General features: G+C 41.6%; 1 protein-coding gene across 1 annotated transcript; it reads right to left on the bottom strand.

The window, feature by feature from the left end:
• Positions 1 to 2,356: 2,356 nt before the first annotated feature.
• LOC110488251 (zona pellucida sperm-binding protein 4) lies at positions 2,357 to 7,647 on the bottom strand. The gene is made up of 12 exons (XM_021560400.2): positions 7,254 to 7,647; positions 7,064 to 7,182; positions 6,750 to 6,966; positions 4,916 to 5,038; positions 4,668 to 4,840; positions 4,478 to 4,575; positions 4,011 to 4,159; positions 3,711 to 3,888; positions 3,001 to 3,136; positions 2,779 to 2,858; positions 2,553 to 2,609; positions 2,357 to 2,462 (listed from the first exon to the last, which is right to left on the bottom strand). Exons 1-12 carry the CDS (start codon positions 7,597 to 7,599, stop codon positions 2,426 to 2,428), a joined length of 1,713 nt encoding a protein of 570 aa, XP_021416075.1. The 5' UTR covers positions 7,600 to 7,647; the 3' UTR covers positions 2,357 to 2,425.
• Between the last annotated feature and the right edge of the window lie 14,354 nt (positions 7,648 to 22,001).

Below are 22,001 nucleotides of genomic sequence, written 5' to 3'. Positions count from 1 at the left end.
CTAGATATTCCTTAAATTTAAGCCTTTTCCAGCAGTCATTTACAACATTTACACTGTGTTTCAATGGACAAGTGCTTTGCTTTAAAAAAAAATGTGGAGAATTAAGTGACCCCAAACTTGAGAATGGTAGTATACATTTAAAATATGTTGGTAGTTGAGGGGTTATAGTTACGAGGAAAGACTAGATTGTAAACTGATTCAAATACGCCACCCTGGCATCTTTTGCTGTCGATACGATTTGGAAATGTGAAGCTGAAACAAATCAATTTCCACAGGCATAATGGGCTATTTCATAAAAATGTGCTTTGGTCTTCATTTAAGGCTAGCAGTGTGGTTAAATCAAGTCGCTTGAAGAAACGGGCAGGGTTTGACTGAGGTAACCTAAAATCACCCCATTTGCAGGTTCACAAGCACCTCTGCCATATGCACAAATGTCCCAATGCTGAGGGAGTGAAAGTTATTACTTATTGTGCTGCCATCCTGTTAGAAGGTAACAGATTATTTTATTACAATGGTTAAAATTGGATTTTCATTGTGTTCAATGGTGTTATTTGCCCCTAGTGGAGCTTTCTGGACTACGCAAACAGGAAGTAGAGAAATTGTTCTGCACGCATAGAAGCAGCAACAAACAACGCTACAGGTCTTTCAATGTAGTTATTTCTTGTCACGCTTCAGCCTTGGAATTTTTTTTTGTAAGTTCGATTCAAGCATTTAGCTAATGATAATCTTGTTATTGATAGTTGCTTACATGTTGGTTGCATTTACTCACAAATTGCAATGCCTTTAATGTCGTTAGCTGTATTACTTTGCTCGTGCGTCATGCAAACGAATTGTAAAATATACAATACTGTAGTTACTGTTTCTAGTGTAATATGCTTTGTTATTCTACATAGATGGTGGTACATTAGAGTAATGAAAGGAGCCAATTACCATATGAGTAACAATTAGCTATATGGTTTGGCATCATGCCAGATGCATGTACCATAGCGCGTGCTTTGTATTTATGCAACTTCAAATGTTTTACGTACAGCTACAGTATGTCGGTGTGAATTGGATACTAAAGTATATTCTTTTCTGTATTTTGCAGTTTCACAACAAACGTTTAATTCAAGAAAAGTCACGCCTTGGGAGTTTTATTGAAGACTTAGTTGTTAGCTATCTGTCTAGTTTTGCATGGGAACGCAACTCAAGGGCAGAATACTTATGTAGGGGGCTAGACACAATGACCAAGCAAGGCTGCAGGCTCAAGCAAAGCGCTATCCCAACACTCATCCCAATATGTTTGGAGTTTCAATTATTTTGTTTGAGTATTGGCAAAGGTGTGCATAATTACAACACATGCGTGTCTGAGACTACACACAAAACAAATGCTCCCAATTTTATATGTTTTCCAAGCTATAAACAAGTTACAAATTGGGGTGCATGAATTGCATCATTGAAGCCAGTATATTCCCAAGTTCATCACCACTTCACTGAAAATCAACTTCAGAATTGTCAGCAACACATGACAACGGCAATTTAGTAGGGTCTAGTTTGGGATTCATCGTGAGCTTCTTGGTCCATTTGAAGTATTGTTTGTGTGCAGGTGTGACGCAATGTCAGCAGGGGTAACTTCCTTTAGACAAATAACATCCCAAAACAAGTATTTACTCAAACTGAAAAAGTTTAAATCAGTATTGTCGATTGGACAAAGTCAGGTTAGCCCCTCCTAGTGAATACATCCCTGAATGTCTAATAGATGGTTAATTGCTAATGTTATACATTGAGTAAATGGTTTGTTGCTAAACATTTCACAACTGTTTGTTAAGGTCTTTGTATAATGACTACACCCCAATCCAGCAAGGGCAACAACCTTTTCACGGCTGTCAAAAGCTACTGAAGTTAAATTAACATGAGCTGAAGGGAGGCACTGCCTTGCACAGGTCCTTGTTTCCCCAAAACATCTTAAGGCTAAATGTATTAGTATCCTATGGTTAATGTGAATTTAGTCTTAAGCTGCTTCTGGGAAACCATATCCAGCACAGAAAACCCCGACCGGGAATGATTAGCATTGTTGACAGTGCCTTGGTATGTCCTTGAAACAGACAAATCCCTCAAGGCTGCATCAAAATGCACACAGAAGTCTGGCACCAAACAGCCAAGTCACCACAAGACATCAATTTGTGGTGACACCTGCCATATGCACAATTTTACCAACGCTGACAATTACAAGGGTGTAGAGGCTACAGTAATTAGTTACGTCACCCAAGTCAGGTACACTGCAGAGCAAACCAGTATACCAGAAACTGTTAGTGTACAATTTCACAAAAGAGGTTAAAAAGCAGACTAAAGTCTCAGTACAATAAATACAACTCAGTTAAATAGGCAAGATAAAAAATTTTTATTTAATATGCATTAGTCAAATTACCACATTTCTTTAGCATGTTCAAGCATCAGATTTGTCACCCTGTAGATTGTCAGACCTGGAAAACAAAATAGGCGTGAAAGCTAGAAGTGCTCCTATTGAAGCAAGTTACTTTCAAATCTGGGAACAAAAGATATGCAAGACTCACTTTTCATTTAAAGCAGCACTCTTCTCAGTTATTTTATCTAGAGCACATGTAGTAGATCTGGTGGGGAGAAATGCAGTGAGATTAAATACTAACTAAACAATTAATGGGACAAAATATAAAGAAATGTAGGCCAACTACAGTTCACTTGTCTTTTTTGGTGCATCAGTCACCATGTGACAATACACCAATCCAGGGAATCAAGATGCAAGTCCCCAGTCTTCCTCACCTCCTAATTCCATCAAAACAGCGCTCTTCACAAGTTTTTTCTGTGGGCATACACACTTCAGTAGAGCACATGAAGTAGATCTGTTGAGGGGGAATGAAGTGAGATTCAATACCAACTAAACTAAAGTTGCACACAATATAATGAGCTTTTTGAAAGCCTCATTCACCATGTAACAATACACCAATCAAGGTGTGAATCCCAGTCCATATTCTGCTTCCTCACCTCCTCATCCAGATACTTGTTGGTCTGTTGATCCATGAACTGGAATGCTTGGACCATGAAGCGACGCTGGTGGCGGTTCTGGGGCAGGTTGCTGAATTTAAGGATGGAGACATTGGGGTCCTGAGGGTTGGCACACCTAGAAGTGAGAAATTGATAGAGAACTCAATGACAACTTCCTCTTGGCAGCGCAAGGCCCTCAAACTAGAAGGCTCTGGAACTCATAGGGTAAGAGTTGAATACCCTTGGTATAAGGAGTTCTGTCACAAAATGGCTGTCATGCTTTGGCTACGGAAAGGGCAAAGTTTAGACATAATAAAGGGATCCTTCAGGATTTTGGCAATGAGGCCCTTTATCTACTTATGATAGAGATTAACTTAAATACCATTTGTCTGCCCCTATGGCCAATATGAAGGAAGTGATTGGTAGTGTCATTAGCCAAAGCTAGCAGATACCTATAGTCTTCATTGTGCCAACGCTAGTTAGAAAATTCCTTCAACTGCATACAGACAAACGGAGCCACAAGTTGACCTGACTCTGGGTAAGTACATAAAGGGACTCATTGCCAAAATTAAGAGAACATCGGCGTCCATCCCAACCAGAGTTCCAGCCTCTAATAAAAGCCAATGGCTGTCAAGAGCAAGGTGGCCCACCAATATGCAATCTACAGTACGTTAGGCAAATCAGTCACACCAAGTCATTGCAGTGCTTACCCTTCGTGAATGAGCACCAGAACATTCTTGGCAGAGCGGGGGTAAGCCAGACAGTAGTTGACCAAAAGTGTCGCCTCTGGATTTGGAGAAGTCAGACGAACTTCTAGATACACAAGTTTACCCAGGAAGAGACGCAGGGGCTGATGGTGCCGTTTGAGGTACTTGGTATAGGTTTTATCTAGTGGCGGAGGTAAAAGAGCAATTTAAGCATTGGGCTTGTCAGCAATGAAAAGTATCCGCAACAATGGGACAGTAACCATTATGTTCTAGCCATTGCGTGTTTACATGTCAGCCAGATACCTTCAGCAATCCTGAGTTCGACACCAAACAGTCCCTTGGATGTCACCTTTGAAGGGAATGTTACACTGGGGCTTTTCACCATGTAGCCCACACTCGCCACTGTTGGCAGGTTACCCAGCGCTTTACGGTAGCGGCACTCAACCATGACTCTAGAGATGAACATGGGGGGGGTTACTAGTCAATCTCAGCAGGTGCATTTAATGATTCCTCAATTAGTGAGATTAAATTACATTCTGAAAGTGCCAAGTATTCGTGGCATTTGCAACAGCAATAGTTGAAGTTATACACTTTGAGCTACTTAACTGGTGAATCAGATCAATATATAGGAACACTAGGACAGAAGCATATAGCAAAGACAGAAATCTAGAAGGTGTAGACATTGAGATGTTCATTAAACACCAAACTGAAGAAACTGTCCAATAAGCAATGCCCATTTTGTTTGTTGCAAAATGTGACATCTGGATTACCTGCGGGGGTTGTCTCTGGATATTATGCCATACTTCAGGTTGAGGGTTCGGACGGCCGTCTGTACCTCTGCTGTGTAGATCACGGTATCGCCAATTTCCTAATTAAGATCAAAACAATAAAGTAATTGTGTGGATCAACAAGAACCGCACCAGGAGGATTCCAGACGGCGTAATATTCTTGTCCACTTACATATGAGCGAGTTCCACATTCAGTGACTGAGAACTTGAAGACCACAAACTTATCAGTGACAATGACTGGGCCACAGCTAGACTTCCCAGCAACCACAAGTTTGGTGGGAGTCACAGGGAAAGTGGTGAAGTTATGGTGAACGGCAAAGATAAACTGATGGTCTGCAGTGCACTCTGGGGAGGGAGAGCGGTACACATCAGTCCTCACTATTCAAAGCCAAACATCTTGCCCTGTGAAAGAGTATTTACCATCCATTGGGTAGAAGCAGGCGGAAGTTGCCGAATCCACACAGCAACCCATCACCAAACACTGGGAGGACGAGATTCCAGTAAAACCACAAGCCAAGTGCTGGTTCTGGGGAATAATGCAGCCTGAAATACAAAAAACATTGGAAGTAGAAGTGAGGATCAGTAGCCAATTTATTATACTTCAGAAGAAAAAAAAAAGTTACATGTAGTGTCAGTCCCATGTTTCATGAGCTGAAAGCGCACACACACACAATTGTTCCATTTGTAAAGAAAGCCAATTCTGTGCACAATTGTGTTTACATCCCTGTTAGTCATTATTTATCCTTTGCCAAGATATTTCATCCACCTGAGGCACAGCAAGAAGCTTATTGGGTTGGCGCCCCCCCCCCTTGGGTTGTGCCGTGGCGGAGATCTTTGTGGCCTACACTCGGGCCTTGTCTCAGGATGGTAAGTTGGTGGTTGAAGATATCCCTCTAGTGGTGAGGGTGCTGTGCTTTGGCAAAGTGGGTAGGGTTATATCCTTCCAGTTTGGCCCTGTCCGGGGGTGTCATCGGATGGGGCCACAGTGTCTCCTGACCCCTCCTGTCTCAGCCTCCAGTATTTATGCTGCAGTAGTTTGTGTCAGGGGGCTAGGGTCAGTTTGCTATATCTGGATTACTTCTCCTGTCCTATCAGGTGTCCTGTGTGAATTTAAGTATGCTCTCTTTCTCAGGACCTGAGTCCTAGGACCATGCCTCAGGACTACCTGACATGATGACTCCTTGCTGTCCCCAGTCCACCTGGCCGTGCTGCTGCTCCAGTTGCAACTGTTCTGCCTGTGATTATTATTTGACCATGCTGGTCATTTATGACCATGTTCTGTTATAATCTCCACCCGGCACAGCCAGAAGAGGACTGGCCACCCCACATAGCCTGGTTCCTCTAGGTTTTGGCCTTTCTAGGGAGTTTTTCCTAGCCACTGTGCTGCTACACCTGCATTGCTTGCTGTTTGGGGTTGTAGGCTGGGTTTCTGAACAGCACTTTGAGATATCAGCTGATGTACGAAGGGCTATATAAATACATTTGATTTATTAAATAGCATGATCAATACACAGGTGCACCTTGTGCTGGGTACAATAAATGTGCAGTTCTGTCACAACACAATGTCACAGATGTCTCAAGTTCAGGGAGCATGCAATTGGCATGCAGACTGCAGAAATGTTCATTACTCTACCATAAGCCACCCCCATTTTAAAGAATTAGGCAGTGTGCAAACCAGCCTCACAACCGCAGACCACGTTTAACCATGCCAGCCCAGGACCTCCACATCCGGCTTCTTAACCTGTGGGATCATATGAGACCATCCACCCAGACAGCTGATGAAACTAAAGAGTATTTGTAATAAAGCCCTGGTGGGGAAAAACCTTCCTCAGATTCACTGGAGACCCAGGCCCAGCCAGTGGGCCTATACCCTCCCATTGCTGTGCCCCTGCCCAGTCACGTGCAAGCCATAGACTACGACCTAAATTAAATTAATTTCAATTGACTAATTTCCATATGAACTGTAACTCAGTAAAGTCGGTGCATTTATGTTTGTTCACTAATAGCTGCAAACTCAATGACCAGTGGATAGAAGTCCATCTGAGCACTGGAGTAAATACCAGTTTCAATAGCACCTCTGAACTGGTCAAAATGACTAGGTCTCCAAAAAGCATATCAAGACCCAGTTAAATCGTTCTTAGGAGCATTGTTAAAAATTTCACAAAATGCTCCTTTAGGGACTGCCTCAGACCACAATAAAAGCAAATATTGATGCTCATCCAAAGAAATAGAATAAACATTTCATGAGACTCACCAGGATATTTGGTGGGATTTTGAGCGCTGGGATTGCGAGGGGTGGGATTAAAACACTTTGAAGGAGGCCCACCATGGGCATTGCGAAGATCATTAGAGAGGGGCAGGTGGACGGTCGAGGACAACGAGGATTTGGGGCTAGCCGCACAGGACACTGTAGAAACATCCATTATGCCAGCTTCATTGACATACAACACCATCAAGGTGTACCGCCCAGCCTGCAGAGTCAGTGTGGCAATAAATGTACAATCATTCCAATGGACACATTTACACCATTAAATATATAATTTAAAATTGGAAAGGCAAAAACCCTACCTGACGACTAATGAGGCAGCCTGAAAAGCGGACAGTTAAGGCGTTCTGATATTGTCCTCGATTTAAGGAGTATCCACAGGATTCCGGGGCGTCAAGAACAGAGAGCATACTGTTGGGTCCTGTAGGGAAAGTTAAATATGAGCAAAGTAGCCAAATTGCATTTGATGATCTTAACCTATAAATAACTTACCCAAAATCTTGACTTCACTCATTGGACCAGCTGGCAGTGTTACTTTAAACTCATCCTCACCGCACAGAACCGCTAAACTGACTGGGGCAGCTTCCGTAACGGATACCCACTTTTTTGCATCTGATACCTCCTCGGATTGCACCTGGAATCCACGGTCGGCGTTAAGATCGACATTGGCGGGGTCTCCAAGTTGCACTACAGCCTTGTCTTTGGTATAATTCTCCTCTGTGTCAAGGTTGTGGTGGGCAAAGGTTGCCTCTTCGGAAACGCGCTCCCATCCCGCTGCAAGCAATGCAAAGCAAAGCCAAACCGGGAAAAAAAGCAGTGCGCTCCTTTGCCAAGTCATGGTTTCATACAATGCCTCACCGAATGCTGAAAACGGTATGACAGCTGACGTCTCTCCTAGGTATATATAGGAAGTATTTGCAATTGGCTGCACCTTTCTACCAATTGGAACAACGTTACTCTCCATCAAAATATACGTTCTCACAAGGTAAACGGTAACATCTGGAGTTAATAATCTATTACCCGTCACTATGTTTGCGTTTACACAGGCAGCTCAATTCTGATAATTTTGCCACTAATCACATTAGATATTTTCAAATCAAAATATTTTTCAGAGCTGATCTGATTGGTCAAAAGATCAATTAGTAAAAAAAAGATCAGAATTTGGCTGCCCAGGGCCCAGTTCGAATATTAGGTTTGAGTGCATTCTTTCTTCCTCCCTCTGAATAGTAATAATAAACAAGGATCCTAACGTGATTAGACAGGTGAATGCAAGGGATAGCGCCATCCCAAAGCTTTCACTGTCCAGTATTGTCTGTACAGTGCCATGCATATTTTTGATATTGAATGTTATCAGATCTTCAACCAAAACCTAATATTAGATAAAGGGAACCCGATGGAAAAAATAACACAACAATTACATACTTATTTCATTTATTTCATAAACAAAGTTATACAACACCCAACGCCCCTGTGTAAAAATGTAATTGACCCCTTACACCCAATAACTGGTTGTGCCCCACCTTCAGCTGGAATGACTCCAACAAAACGCTTCCTGTAGTTGTTGATCAGTCTCTCACGTCGCTTTAGAGGGATTTTGCTGCTGCAGCTCAGTGACATTTGAAGGTTTTCAAGAATGAACTGCTCATTTCAAGAACTGGCACAATATTTCAATTGGGATAAGGTCTGGACTTTTACTCGGCCATTCCAATATTCAAATTTGTTGCTTTTTAGTCATTTCCATGTAGATTTGATTGTGTGTTTTGGAGAATGGCCTTGCTTGCATGACCCAGCTGCACTTCACCCTCATTGTTATTGTATTCTTTCAAACTCAAAGTGCTAGAGTACAGAACCAAAATAACAAAAAACATGGTCACTGTCCAATGAATTATGGTGCTCACTGTAGTTGAGGCAGTATTTGTTGTGAGCTGAGTTACTTCTGCTGTTGTACTTCAAGATGTTGACCTAGTTGTTACTTTTGCAGGAAAATATGTTGCAGACATTTTCAGAGTTGTGGAAGGAATTGTCCCTCTCGGTGTAGCTGTTGTGGAAACTAACTGTTAATGTTGGATTTGCTGAAGCTGTAGAGGAGGTTGGGGTGGTATGGTCATTCGCTGTTGTAAGTTTTAGATAAACTCTCAGATGTTTGTTGTAGTTGTTTGAGAGAATGTTGTTGGAGGGTAAGAGAGAGTATTAGATTTCTCAATTTGCCTTATAGTTGCCAGTATAGATTTTGCATTGGAGGAAGTTGTTGAGACAGTTTTTGTGAAGACTTGAGGAGCATTTGATGTCAATGTCAACACTTCAGTTGTGGTGCCGATAGTAGCTGTATTGTGTGTGGCTGTGGAACTGTGGTTGTCGCTGTAGGAGCTGCAGCTGTTATTGTCGTGTTGGCGGATGTAATTACTGTTGTTGTAGGAGCTGCACTTGTGACTTTCGTAGTAGGAACTGCAGTTGTGGTCGCCGTAATAGAAGATGCAGTTGTCCCCGTCCTAGAAGAGGCTGCAGTTATAATTACCATAGTAGGTGCTGCAGTTGAGGGGGTACTTGTGGTAGTCCATGTAGGAGCTGAAGTCGTTGTTGGAATAGGAGCTGCAGTTGGGGTTGTTGTAGTAGGAACTGCAGTTGTCATAGTAGAGGCTGGAGTAGTTGTTGCCATTATAGGAGCTGCTGTCATTGTTATTGTAGAAAGAGTTATGCTTGTCGCAGTTAGATCAGTTTTTGTCGTCGTACCAGGACCTGCCATCACTTCACCTCCTACTATGGTGTTGTTAGGACTTTCAGTTCTCTTTGCAGGACCTGCAAAAGTTGTGGTCATAGTACGAGCTGAGGTTGTTGTGGTCATAGTAGCAATTGCAGTAGTAGTAACTGTTAATTGTCAGAGAAGGAGCTATGATTGTATTGGAGTTATTGTAGTTGGAGCTGCAGTTGCGTTCTGGTTGCTGCAGTTGAAGCTGTAGTTCTGGTTATTGTTGAAGTTGCAGTTGTCTTTGTAAGAGCTCCATTAATTTATAGGAGCTGGAGTTTTGGTTTTTGTAGTCGGAGATATAGGTGTTGTCAATGGTAGGAGCTGTAGTTGTGGTCATTGTAGTTGGAGCTGCAGTAGTTGGAACTGTGTTAGTTGTCATAGTAGGAGCTACGGTTGTGGTTTTTGTAGTAGGTACCGGAGTTGTGGTTATTGTAGTTGGATATGCATTTGTGGTTGTTGTGGTTGAAGCTGCAGTTGTGATTGTCGTAGTAGGAGCTGTGGTTGTCCTGGCAAAAGCTGCAGTCATTGTTGTGGTAGTAGGAGCTGCAGTTGTTGTCATTCTGCAGTAGTAGTCGTAATAGGAGAGACCGTAGTTGTTGTGGTAGTTTGAGCTGCCGTTTTGTCATTCTGCAGTAGTTGTCGTAATAGGAGATGCCGTAGTTGTTGTGGTAGTATGAGCTGCCGTTGGGATCATCGTAATAGGAGCTGCAGTAGTTGTGGTAGGGAAGGCTGCAGTTGTAGTTGGCGTAGTAGTGTTGTGGTTGTTGTGGTTAGAGCTGCAGGGGTTCTCGTTGTGGAAGGAGCAGCAGTTCTGGCCATAATAGTAGGAGTTGTCATAGTAAAGACCACAATTGTGGTTGATGTAGCAGTCTCTACCAATACTGCACTTCCTGATATGGTATTCTTAGGAGTTTTCGCTGTTTGTCCTAGTTAGAACTGCATTTGTTGTTGTCATGGTAGGAGCTGCAGTAGTTGTGGTGGTAGTAGGAGCTGCAGCTTTCGTTGTCGCAGTAGGAACTGCATTAGTTGTTGTAGTAGTAAGAACAGTGGTAGTTGTTTTCTTATTAGGAACTATGATTATGTTTGCAGTAGCAGGTAGGAGGAGTTGTGATTTTCTTTGTTGGTGCTGCAGTTGTGGTCGTCGTAGTTGGAACTGCAGTTGTTGGGGATGTTGTAAGAGTTGCAGTTGGGGTGTTCATTGTAAGAACTGCAGTCATGGTCAAAGCTGCAGTTGTGGTCATTGTAGTAGGAGCTGCTGACACTACACCTCCTACAATTGTTTTGTTAGGAGATTCAGTTCTGGTTGTCGTAGGAACTGCAGCAGTTGTAGGAACTGTGTTAGTGTTATCATATGAGGAGCTATGGTTGTGTTTTTTCTAGTAGGTAGTGGAGTTATGGTTATTGTAGTTGAAGCTGCTGTTGTGATTGTTGTAGGAACGGCCATTGTGGGGGTAGTTGTAGGAGTTGCATTCATTGTTGTAATATGAATTGCAGTTGTGGTTGTCGTAGTATGAGCTGTAGTAGGTGTTGATGTTGCAGGCTCTACCAACACTTCACCTTCTATTAGGGTGTTTTTAGGAGATTCAGATGTGTTTGTTATATTTTGAGCTGCAGTTATTTTGGTCGCAATGAGAGCTGTCGTTTTGGTTGTCGTAGTAGGAGCTACAGGTGGTCATTTTGGTAGAAACTGCAGTTATGGTCATCATAGTGGGAGCTGCAGTTGTCGTAGTTGTTGTCATAATAGGAGCTGCAGTACTTGTTGTAGCAGAAGCTGCCATAACTGCACCTCCAGCAACGGCACCACCTACTACTGTGTTTAGGAGCTGCAGCTGTGTTTGTTGTAGTTACATTTGCAGTTGTTGCCGAGGTAGGAGCTAAAGTACTGGTCGTCATAATACGAGCTGCAGTTGTCGTAGTAGAGGCTGCAGTTGTAGCTGACGTAGTAGAAGCTACAGTTGTGGTTGTCCTTGTAGATGCTGCAATCATTGTTGTGGTACTAGGATCTGCAGTTGTGGTTGTCATAATAGGTGCAGCAGGTATTGTTGTGGTAGTAGGAGCTACAGTTGTTGTTGCCGATGTAGGAGTTGCAGTCATTGTAGTGGTAGTAGTCACTGCAGTTGTTGTCGTACTAGGATCTGCAGTAGTGGTTGTGGTAGTAGGAGCTGCAGTTGTTGTCGTACTAGGATCTGCAGTAGTGGTTGTGGTAGTAGTCACTGCAGTTGTTGTCGTACTAGGATCTGCAGTAGTGGTTGTGGTAGTAGGAGCTGCAGTAGTGGTTGTGGTAGTAGGATCTGCAGTAGTGGTTGTGGTAGTAGGAGCTGCAGTAGTGGTTGTGGTAGTAGTCACTGCAGTTGCTGTCGTACTAGGATCTGCAGTAGTGGTTGTGGTAGTAGGAGCTGCAGTAGTGGTTGTGGTAGTAGGATCTGCAGTAGTGGTTGTGGTAGTAGGAGCTGCAGTAGTGGTTGTGGTAGTAGGAGCTGCAGTAGTGGTTGTGGTAGTAGTCACTGCAGTTGTTGTCGTACTAGGATCTGCAGTAGTGGTTGTGGTAGTAGGAGCTGCAGTAGTGGTTGTGGTAGTAGGAGCTGCAGTAGTGGTTGTGGTAGTAGGATCTGCAGTAGTGGTTGTGGTAGTAGGAGCTGCAGTTGTATTTTTTGTTGTATGAGCAGCAGTTGTCGTAGAAAGGATGCAGTGTGGTTGTCGTAGTAGGAGGACCTGCATTTGTAGTTATTGTTATAGGAGCGGAAGTAGAAGTTACATTAGTAGGAGCTGCAGTTGTCATTGTAGGAGTTGTAGTTGTTGTTTCGGTAGTAGAAACTGTGGTAGAGGTTGTTGTAGTGGGAGTTGCAGTCATTGTTGTGGTGGGAGCTGCCGTCATTGTTGTGGTAGTAGAAGCTGCAGTTGTGATATACCAGCAGGTATATCTCACTGGTCACCCAAAAGCCAATTCTTCCTTTGGCCGCCTCTCCTTCCAATTCTATGCTGCCAATGACTGGAACGAACGGAAAAATAAAAAAATAATCACTAAAGCTGGAGACTCTTATCTCCCTCACAAGAACCAGCTGTCAGAGCAGCTCACAGATCACTGCACCTGTACATAGCCCATCTGTAAATAGTCCATCTAACTACCCCATCCCCATACTGTATTTATCATGCTCCTTTGCACCCCAGTATCTCTACTTGCACATTCATCTTCTGCACATTCCACCATTCCAGTGTTTAATTGCTATATTGTAAGTACTTAGCCACCATGGCCTATTTATTGCCTTATCTCCCTCATCCTACCTCATTTGCACATGCTGTATATAGACTTTTTTCTACTGTATTATTGACTGTATGTTTGTTTACTCCATGTGTAACTCTGTATTGTTGTATGTGTCGAACTGCTTTGCTTTATCTTGGCCAGGTCACAGTTGCAAATGAGAACTTGTTCTCAACTAGCCTACCTGGTTAAATAAAGGTGAAATATATAGATATATATATATATATATATATTACAAGTTGTTGTCGTACTAGGAGCTGTGGTTGTGGTAGTAGAGGCTGCAGTTGTAGTTGTTGTAGTAGGCGCTGAAGTTGTGTTTGTCGTAATAGGAGCTGCAGTAGTTTTTGTGGTATTAGGAGCTGCAGTTGTCATAATAAGAGCTCCAGTTTTGTAGAAGCTGCATACTTTGTTGTGGTGGTCAACGCTGCAGTAGTGGTTGTCGTAATAGGCGTTGCAGGAGTTGTTGCAGAAATCGGCACAACTGCACCTCCTGCAACTGTACCTCCTACTGCTGTGTTAAGAGCTGCATATGTGCTTGTAGTAGTTCGAGCTGCACTTGTTGAGGTAGGAGCTGAAGTAGTGGCCGTCGTACTAGTGGTTGTCGTAATAGGAGCTGTGGTTTTTGTTGATAGATCTGCAGTTCTTATCAAGATAGTAGGAGCTGCAGTTGTTGTAGGAGTTGTTGTCATTGTTTTGGTAGTAGGAGCAGCATTTGTCATTGCAGGAGCTGCAGACATTGTTGTGATAGTAAAGGCTGCAGTTGTTGTAGTAGGAGCTTATGCAAATGCAGCTATTTTGCTGTTATTCTGGCTGTTATTTTTGACATGACTGTAGGTTAGCCATAGTTGGCTAGTTTGCAAGCAAGGGATAAGAACGTTGCCAGACAGTTTGGCAATGGAACATTTAGAATGAACGACTAGGTAAAGTCCATAGATACTGTACAAAAAGAATGAATAACGGTTGCGTCCATAGATACAGAACAAAAAGAATGAACAACGGTTGCGTCCATAGATACAGAACAAAAACACTGAATGTCTGGGTTGCGTCTCTAGCAACCCTATATTTGTGTCGGGATGTTAATTAAATGACGAGACAGAGGCACTGATGCGAGTAACCAGTCTTGTTCAGTACATTGCAATACATCCGGGTGTCTCAAGCACACTGGTAAAAACACTGGAGTTGCAGTAATTAACATTTACCAACAGATGGCATCACTGTGCCATCTTACACCCATAACATCTTCCCTTTTATAAAATTGGACAGAAGCTGTCAATTCACTAACAAAACAGACCTAGTAATAATTTCCAACATGAACAGTTTAGGTATTTTTTTTCTTCTCTTCAAGTAACAACATTATCAAAATGTGTTGTCTCTTCACTTTTATCACTGTCTGTCAACAATCCCTAATGGGATACTTACAAATTAATTATTTTTGATGGCTGGGACAGATGCCCGCAGCATGAAAAGACAGGGGGCTTGTCTGCGAGGACTGCGGATTCTCGCACAGGCGTGTCACCTGACTGTCTAAGGGGAGTATTGATGGGCGAGGGAGCGGCCGACCTGTGATCCCCTGGCTCTTCGCCCACTGCCTCATGCCCCATGTGACTTGCTGGGGTTTCGTCTTTTGTAATGCGACCCCTATGACCATCAGAGTTCTGAGTAGGTGCTGGCTCAGCAATCTGAAGGTCAACCCTGTTACGTCGGTACAGTGATCCATTCACTTTGACCAAGTAGGACCGTGGTGCCACTTTCTGTACGGAGGATTCGAGTCTCTAGAGGCTCGTCCGGTCCCCTAGTAGTGGCTTCGCACTGTTTCACACACCCTCAGGTAACTATTTTGCTGATTTGTCGTAGATGAACTTGGAGACATGTCTTCTGTGACGTAGCTTCACCAGCAAGTCTGTCACTACACATGGTTCCAGGAGAGTACTGCCTTCTGGCAGAGCTGCTTTTAAGCGCTGTGCCATGAGGCGCTGGGCCAGGCTGCTATCTATGCCTTCTCTCAGGGTATTGCGCCACTGCAGGATTGCTTTCCAGGCATCTTTGCCCTCTCTCAGAGCTTTTTTGCAGAGGTTCTTTGCGATTTTGACTGCCAACTCCACCTTCCCATTAGCTTTTGGGTGTCATGGTGATGAGGTGATGTGCTAGAATTCCTGTTCTGCAGCAAATTTTCAGAACTCAAATCCGGAGAATTAGTTCCATTATCTGAAAATACCCTATCTGGCTGGCCGTAGCGGGCAAACTGAGCCTTGCAGCGTTTGATCGTTGTCTCTGCTCAGAGGTCGGGGAGGAGATCAATCTCCTAGAAGTCTGAGTAATGATTGACTACCAGCAGAAAGTCTTTGCCACTGTGCTGGAAGAGATCTAGACATATTATCTGCCAGGGGCGCATCGGTAGCTCATGGGACATCATCGTCTCTCTCTGTTGCTCAATGGCATATTCATTGCAGATTGTGCATTTATTGACAGTCTTTGATTTCACTCTGCATTCCTGGCCAATACAGTGTGTCACATGCTTGTCTGTAACAGGCCTCACCTCTTATGTGACTTGAGTGCACGAGCGCCAACATCTCAGGGCGCAAAGACCGGGGAATAACTACTCTGACCCTTGAATATTACTCCGTTTTGAACACTGAGCTCCTCTTTGACTGGCCAATATTCTATGACGGCTAAAGCAGTTTCTTCCTTGCAGTCGGGCCAGCCCATCAGAATCACTGTCACGAGAATTTTCAATCACAATGATGATAACTAAACACTTATTTAAGCTTTGACCAATCCCCCAGGATTGTAAGACCCTGGGTTTAATAATAATTAGGTAAAGACTCAGCTTCTGCAAAAGGTTCGTAAGGTTTATTCAGAGAACGTTCTAAAGTCCACCAATATGTGAGCAGTCTTTATAACCCCCACATATACACATACACACACAGTTTATCACTTTTCTACCCGCCTGGCAGTTTCTCGCCGTTCCTTTCCTTCCCAGATAAGAGGGACCTTGGAAAGACTCTCATTCCTGTTGTCCTTTGTTCTCTCAACTCTCACACCACTACACAGCAATGCAATGATTTGGTGATAAGGGAATTTATATGCTTAATTTCTTTGGGACAGGGGGCAGCATTTTCACTTTTGGATGAATAGCGTGCCCAAACTGAACTGCCTCCTACTCTGTCTCAAATGCTAATATATGCATATTACTATTCATATTGGATAGAAAACACTCTGAAGTTTCTAAAACTGTTTGAATGATGTCTGTGAGTATAACAAAACTCATATGGCAGACAACAACCTGAGAAGAAATCCAAACAGGAAGTGAGAAATCCATATTCAAAACAGTGCCTATTCAAATCCCTGATAGTTATGGATGTGCTTTAAAGGAGGGGCTCATAGGAGCTCTTTTAGTGAGTGGTCTGGCAGAGAGCCTCAGTCTCATGATGCGCGCTCCCGACAGAGTATGCTCTCGTTCCAATGCTTTTCTTCAGACAATGAAATTCTCCGGTTGGAACCTTATTGACGATTTAAGAAGACGTTCCCGAGGGGAACTCCACCCCCCTTTCAGCTGAAAAGGTGGCGCAGGGAATTCAAAAATATTCTTTATAAATATTTAACTTTCACACATTAACAAGTCCATTACAGCAAATGAAAGATAAACATATTGTTCATCTACCCATCATGTCCGATTTTTAAAATGTTTTACATTTTAACACAACATATATTTATGTTAGACCACCACCAAATCAACAAAAAAAACACAGCCATTTTCCCAGTCAAAGATAGAGTCACAAAAGCAGGATTAGAGATAAAATGAATCACTAACCTTTTGAAAATCTTCATCAGATGACACTCATATGACATGTTACACAATACATTTATGTTTTGTTTGATAATATGTATATTTATATCCACAAATCTCGGTTTACATTGACGCCATGTTCAGAAATGCCTCCAATATATCCGGAGGAATTATAGAAAGCTACGCCAGAATACAGAAATACTCATCATAAACTTTGACTAAAGATACATGTTCTACATATAATTAAAGATACACTGGTTCTTAATGCAACCGCTATGTCAGATTTTTTTTAAACGTTACGAATAAAGCCTACCATGCTATAATCTGAGACTGCGCTAAGACGTATATATATTTCTCCGACATGTTGGAGTCAACAGAAATACGAAATTACATCATAAATATTCCCTTACCTTTGATGATCTTCCATCAGAATGCAGTGCAAGGAGTCCTAGTTCCACAATAAATCGTTGTTTTGTTCAAAAATGTCCAATACTAGTGTCCAATTAGCTGCATTTGCTAGCACTTTCAGCTCACGTGCCCAAAAGCTGACACTGGTCCAGGACAACTCGGACGAAAACTTCAAAAATATATATTCCAGGTCGAATAAACTGGTCAAACTGAGTAGAGAATACATCTTCAGGATGTTATTTTCATATATATCCAATAACGTTCCAACCGGATCATACGTTTTCATCTGCAGCCAAATGGAACGACGGTGACACCCACAGAGAAATGCGCCACAGGGAAATTGCATTCTGCGAAGACCGTGACTATTTCCCCTCCCATTCGGTCAAAGTTCACACCAGAAGCTCCATTCCACGTTCTACTGAATGAGAACATCTAGTGGAAGGCGTAGGAAGTGCGTAGGCGTAGGAAGATCCATATCTTATTTGCAAGTGGTAGGCGATGACTTGAAATTAGATATGTATTCAGAATTTCACTTCCTGTTTGGAAGATTGCCTGCCCTATGAGTTCTGTTATATTCACAGACATAATTCAAACAGTTTTAGAAACTTCAGAGTGTTTTCTATCCAATAATAATAATAATATGCATATATTAGCAATCTAGGACAGAGTAGGATGCAGTTCACTATGGGCACGCAATTAATCCAAAGTGAAAATACTGCCCTCTATCCCCAACAAGTTAAAAACATCCTAAAGATTGATTGCAAAAATCATTTGACTTGTTTCTACGACCTGTAACGGAACCTTTTGAGTTTTTGTCTGGAGGAAGTGCTCGCTCCTCATGAAGATGGATTACTGGGCTGGACACGCTAACAACAAGTGGCTAAATGATGGGCTTTATGGAACTTTACGGAACAAATTAGTCATTTATTGTCGAACTGGGATTCCTGGGAGTGCCTTCTGATGAAGATCATCAAAGGTAAGTGAATATTTATAGTGTTTTTTCTAACTAATGTTGATGCCAAAATGGCGGCTATTTCATTGGCTGAATTGGGTACTGAGCGCCATTCTCAGATGATGCTTTTTCCATTAAAAAAATTTAAATCTGACACAGCGGTTGCATAGAGGATAAGTCTATCTTTAATTCTGTGAATAACTTGCATCTTTTATCAATGTTTATTATGAGTATTTCTGCAAAATCACCGGATGTTTTCGAATCAAAACAATACTGCACATAACGCGCCAATGTAAACTGAGATTTTTGGATATAAATATGCACATTGTCGAACAAAACACATGTATTGTGTAACATGATGTCCTATGAGTGTCATCTGATGAAGATCATCAAAGGTTAGTGATTCATTTTATCTATATTTCTGCATTTTGTGACTCCTCTCTTTGGCTGGAAAATGGCTGTGTGTGTTTTTGTGACTTGACTCTGATCTAGCATAATCATATGTTGTGATTTCGCTGTAAAGCATTTTTGAAGTCAGACACCATGGATAGATTAACAAGATGTTTATCTTTCATTTAATGTATTGGACTTGTTAATGTGTGAAAGTTACATATTTAAAAAAAATATTTTGGAATTTCGCGCACTGCCTTTTCAGCTAAATGTTGTCGTGGGGTTCCGCTAGCGGAACGCTTTTCCTAGACAGGTTAATTAAGAGACTAGGGGGCAGTATTTTCATTTTTGGAAAAATAACGTTCCCAAAGTAAACAAGCTATTTCTCAGGACAAGATGCTAGAATATGCATATAATTGACAGTTTAGGATATAAAACACTCTAGTTTCCAAAAACGGTAAAAATATTGTCTGTGAGTATAACAGAACTGATATTGCAGGCGAAAGCCTGAGAAAAATCCAATCAGGAAGTGACTCTTATTTTGAAACCTCTGCGTTCCTATGCCTCCCTATTGAGCATTGAAAGGGATATCAACCAGATTCCTTTTTCTATGGCTTCCCTAATGTGTCTACAGTCACAAGGCATAGTTTCAGGCTTTTATTTTGAAAAATGAGCGTGAACGACAACATTGCGTCAGTGGTCAGCTGGTGGCTCTCAGAGTAATTTGTGCGTAATAGACAAAGGCGGCCAATGCTCCTCTCGCTCCTACTAAGAAGCCAATTGTCCCGGTTGATATATTATCGAATAGATATTTGAAAAACACCTTGAGGATTGATTATAAAATACGTTTGCCATGTTTCTGTTGATATTATGGATCTAATTTGGAATATTTTTCACCGTTGTCGTGACCGCAATTTCCTGTGGATTTCTCAACAAAACGTGAAGAACAAACTGAGGTATTTCGGCTATAAAAATAATCTTTATGGAACAAAAGGAACATTTGCTGTCTAACTGGGAGTCTTGTGAGTGAAAACATCCGAAGCTCATCAAAGGTAAATTATTTAATTTGATTGCTTTTCTGATTTTTGTGACCAAGCTGCCTGCTGCTAGCTGGACATAATGCTATGCTAGGCTATCGATAAACTTACACAAATGCTTGTCTTGCTTTGGCTGTACAGCATAATTTCAAACTCTGAGATGACAGGGTGATTAACAAAAGGCTAAGCTGTGTTTCACTATATTTCACTTGTGATTTCATGAATATGAATATTTTCTAGTAAGTTTTTTTGTCCGTTGCGTTATGCTAATTAGTGTAGTTGATGACAATTCTCCCGGATCCGGGATGGGTAGTTCTAAGTTAATCTACACCGATTCAGAAACCCAAACGTTGACTACAAACAAAACCTAATAATAATGATAATTCCATTGTACTCCCTCCAATCATTAGTTTTAAACTTCCTCAATGGTTATATGTACTTAATTGAACATGTGTTACCCTTGGATACAATACTGTACTTCAAATCTATGAAACTCCCCTACTTAAACAACGTTCTGCCTTACCTCTATCGTAAGATAACAAGCAAATTTTTCAACTTTCTCTTCTCTTTCGGCTTCACACTTATCAAATGTCCAAGACTTAAAAGTAACATGTAAATTGCCAAATGTATAACATACATCAGTCAACCCTTTAGAATAAAAACATTTTGGTGGGCACAATTATATCGCAATTACCTCTCCGCTATTATTGGAATTCATTAGATATAGGTAACTGTCTCACCTTTGATTCAGTTATTTAAATTTGACTCCAATTCTCAATATGTTATTCCAGCAGACCATTTAGGCAACAGACAACGTATTACATCAAAATCAATTTAACCTAAACAAGCTATTAAAATGTTCAGTTTCTTAAACACTTAAACACTAACGACCGTATCTTTCCAGGCAAAACATACCAATAGTTGAATTACAATCAGACACCCAGAAAGTTTTAGGCAATTGATGCATATGCTGGGAAACGAACCTGAGTCTCCCACATGCTAGGCAAGAATTGTACCACTGAACCACCAACACTATTGAAATGAGGAAGACTCCTAGCAAATAATCCTGTTTATAATTGTCTGTAGTCATAAAATCAGGCACGTACTACCGAGACAATTCCCAGAAAATAGCCCTAATTTAAAGGTCCAAGCATTACTCCGGCAATGATTCTCATTACTCTTGCGCTCGTTGTCTCTGTCTCTCTTTTTCTGTATGTTCCCTTATCTTCTCTCCTGCCTTTCCCTTTGGTCTTACAGTTTTTGGGAAATGTGCCCTGATTAATGACAGCTGGAACAGGGTGCCTTGCCAGTATCTAGCAAAATTAAATTGAAATACTTTCTATCGTCTGATCCTGTCCATTTCTCCCTTCTCTCTTTGGTCTCTTCCCCTTAAAGCCTCCTTTATGCTTATCTACAATTACCCCAATAGTTACTATGAGATACTGATCTCCTTTCTGTTCTTTCTTTTTCTAACTTCTGTCACTCTCTCTATGTCCTTCTCAGAATTTAGGAATAATTACTATTGTGACTTTTGATAAGTTATTGGGTCTCACACGCACATAATTCTTCCCCTGCTGATATGCTTCTTGAAACTTTCTCGCTCTCTTTTTCTACACTTGCCTTCTTGCCTTCTTTTCTACATCTAAACGTCCATCAAATTCGTACTTCTTTCTCCATTTCGGGCCAAAATAAATGTTCCTTCTACATATCTCTCATCTACGGTTCATTCCGGAACCTCCTTTGAGCATTTATTCCCCATTATTAGTTAACCCTTCTCGTTGTTACCCTCCTAGGAATTCAGAATAATTATTTGTATGACTTTTGATAGAATATAAGGTCTTACCTCTCTGACCTACTCAAATAATTAACCATTAATTCCTCCCTCTCGGAATAGTCAGACCTATGTGTGCACCTCCGGTGGATGTCAACTATCCCCCCTTAAACGTATTTTGACAGGCGATCTATATTCATACAAATTATGTCTCCGACTTAATTTATTGAAACTTATCTATAGAGGTGATTTTTGATCGATTATTAGGTATCACACGTGAGAGAATTATCGTTTTTGTGACTCGACTGATTAATATATCTATCTCTACTTTTAGACAATAAACTATTACTCACACATATACGAGTTAACGCTTATTATGACTTTTGACTCGGTTAATATCTCATATCTCACACGCTCTATTTTAAGTTTCTGTTAGTTGAGAATTATCTGTTAATTGAATGATTAGAATATTCCGCCCTGAAACATATAATTGTATGGAATTGATTAGAATGTACAAAATCATAATCAATAAATGTGTAGTCCTAGTCAGGATTAGGGTAAAACAATATGTCTTTATGGTATTTTAAAACACAGACTGTCTGAGCTCGGTGCTGACCTGACTAGAGATTTGGGAGAGAACGGGGTGTACGTCTCAAGGACAAGGTCACTAATCTCTGTTGGCTGGGTAGAGGGACAGACAGTGTGTGCGTAGCAGGACATTGTGTGCATCTGTTTGTGTGTATGTGTGTGCGTACGGTTGTGTGTATGTGTGTGCGTATGGTTGTGTGTATGTGTGGGTGTGAGAAGTCAGTATGAAATGAATTGCCTTGTACTGTGCACGCCAGAACGTTCCCGTGAATAAACCTTTTTGACTATTTTAGCTGGGCCTC

The sequence above is a fragment of the Oncorhynchus mykiss genome, chromosome 32 (genome assembly GCF_013265735.2).
Source record: "Oncorhynchus mykiss isolate Arlee chromosome 32, USDA_OmykA_1.1, whole genome shotgun sequence".
Lineage (NCBI taxonomy): Eukaryota > Metazoa > Chordata > Actinopteri > Salmoniformes > Salmonidae > Oncorhynchus > Oncorhynchus mykiss.
Note: the sequence above shows the minus strand (reverse complement) of the source record. Positions and strands in the feature narration are given on the sequence as shown.

Excerpts from the sequence above, each read along its gene's own strand:
- LOC110488251 (XM_021560400.2), bottom strand. The coding sequence starts at position 7,599 with ATGACTTGGCAAAGGAGCGCACTGCTTTTTTTCCCGGTTTGGCTTTGC. Across the intron at positions 4,841-4,915 it reads CTGCTTCTACCCAATGGATG|AGTGCACTGCAGACCATCAG; the intron begins GTAAATACTCTT and ends CTCCCTCCCCAG. Across the intron at positions 3,137-3,710 it reads CTGGTGCTCATTCACGAAGG|GTGTGCCAACCCTCAGGACC; the intron begins GTAAGCACTGCA and ends TCTCACTTCTAG.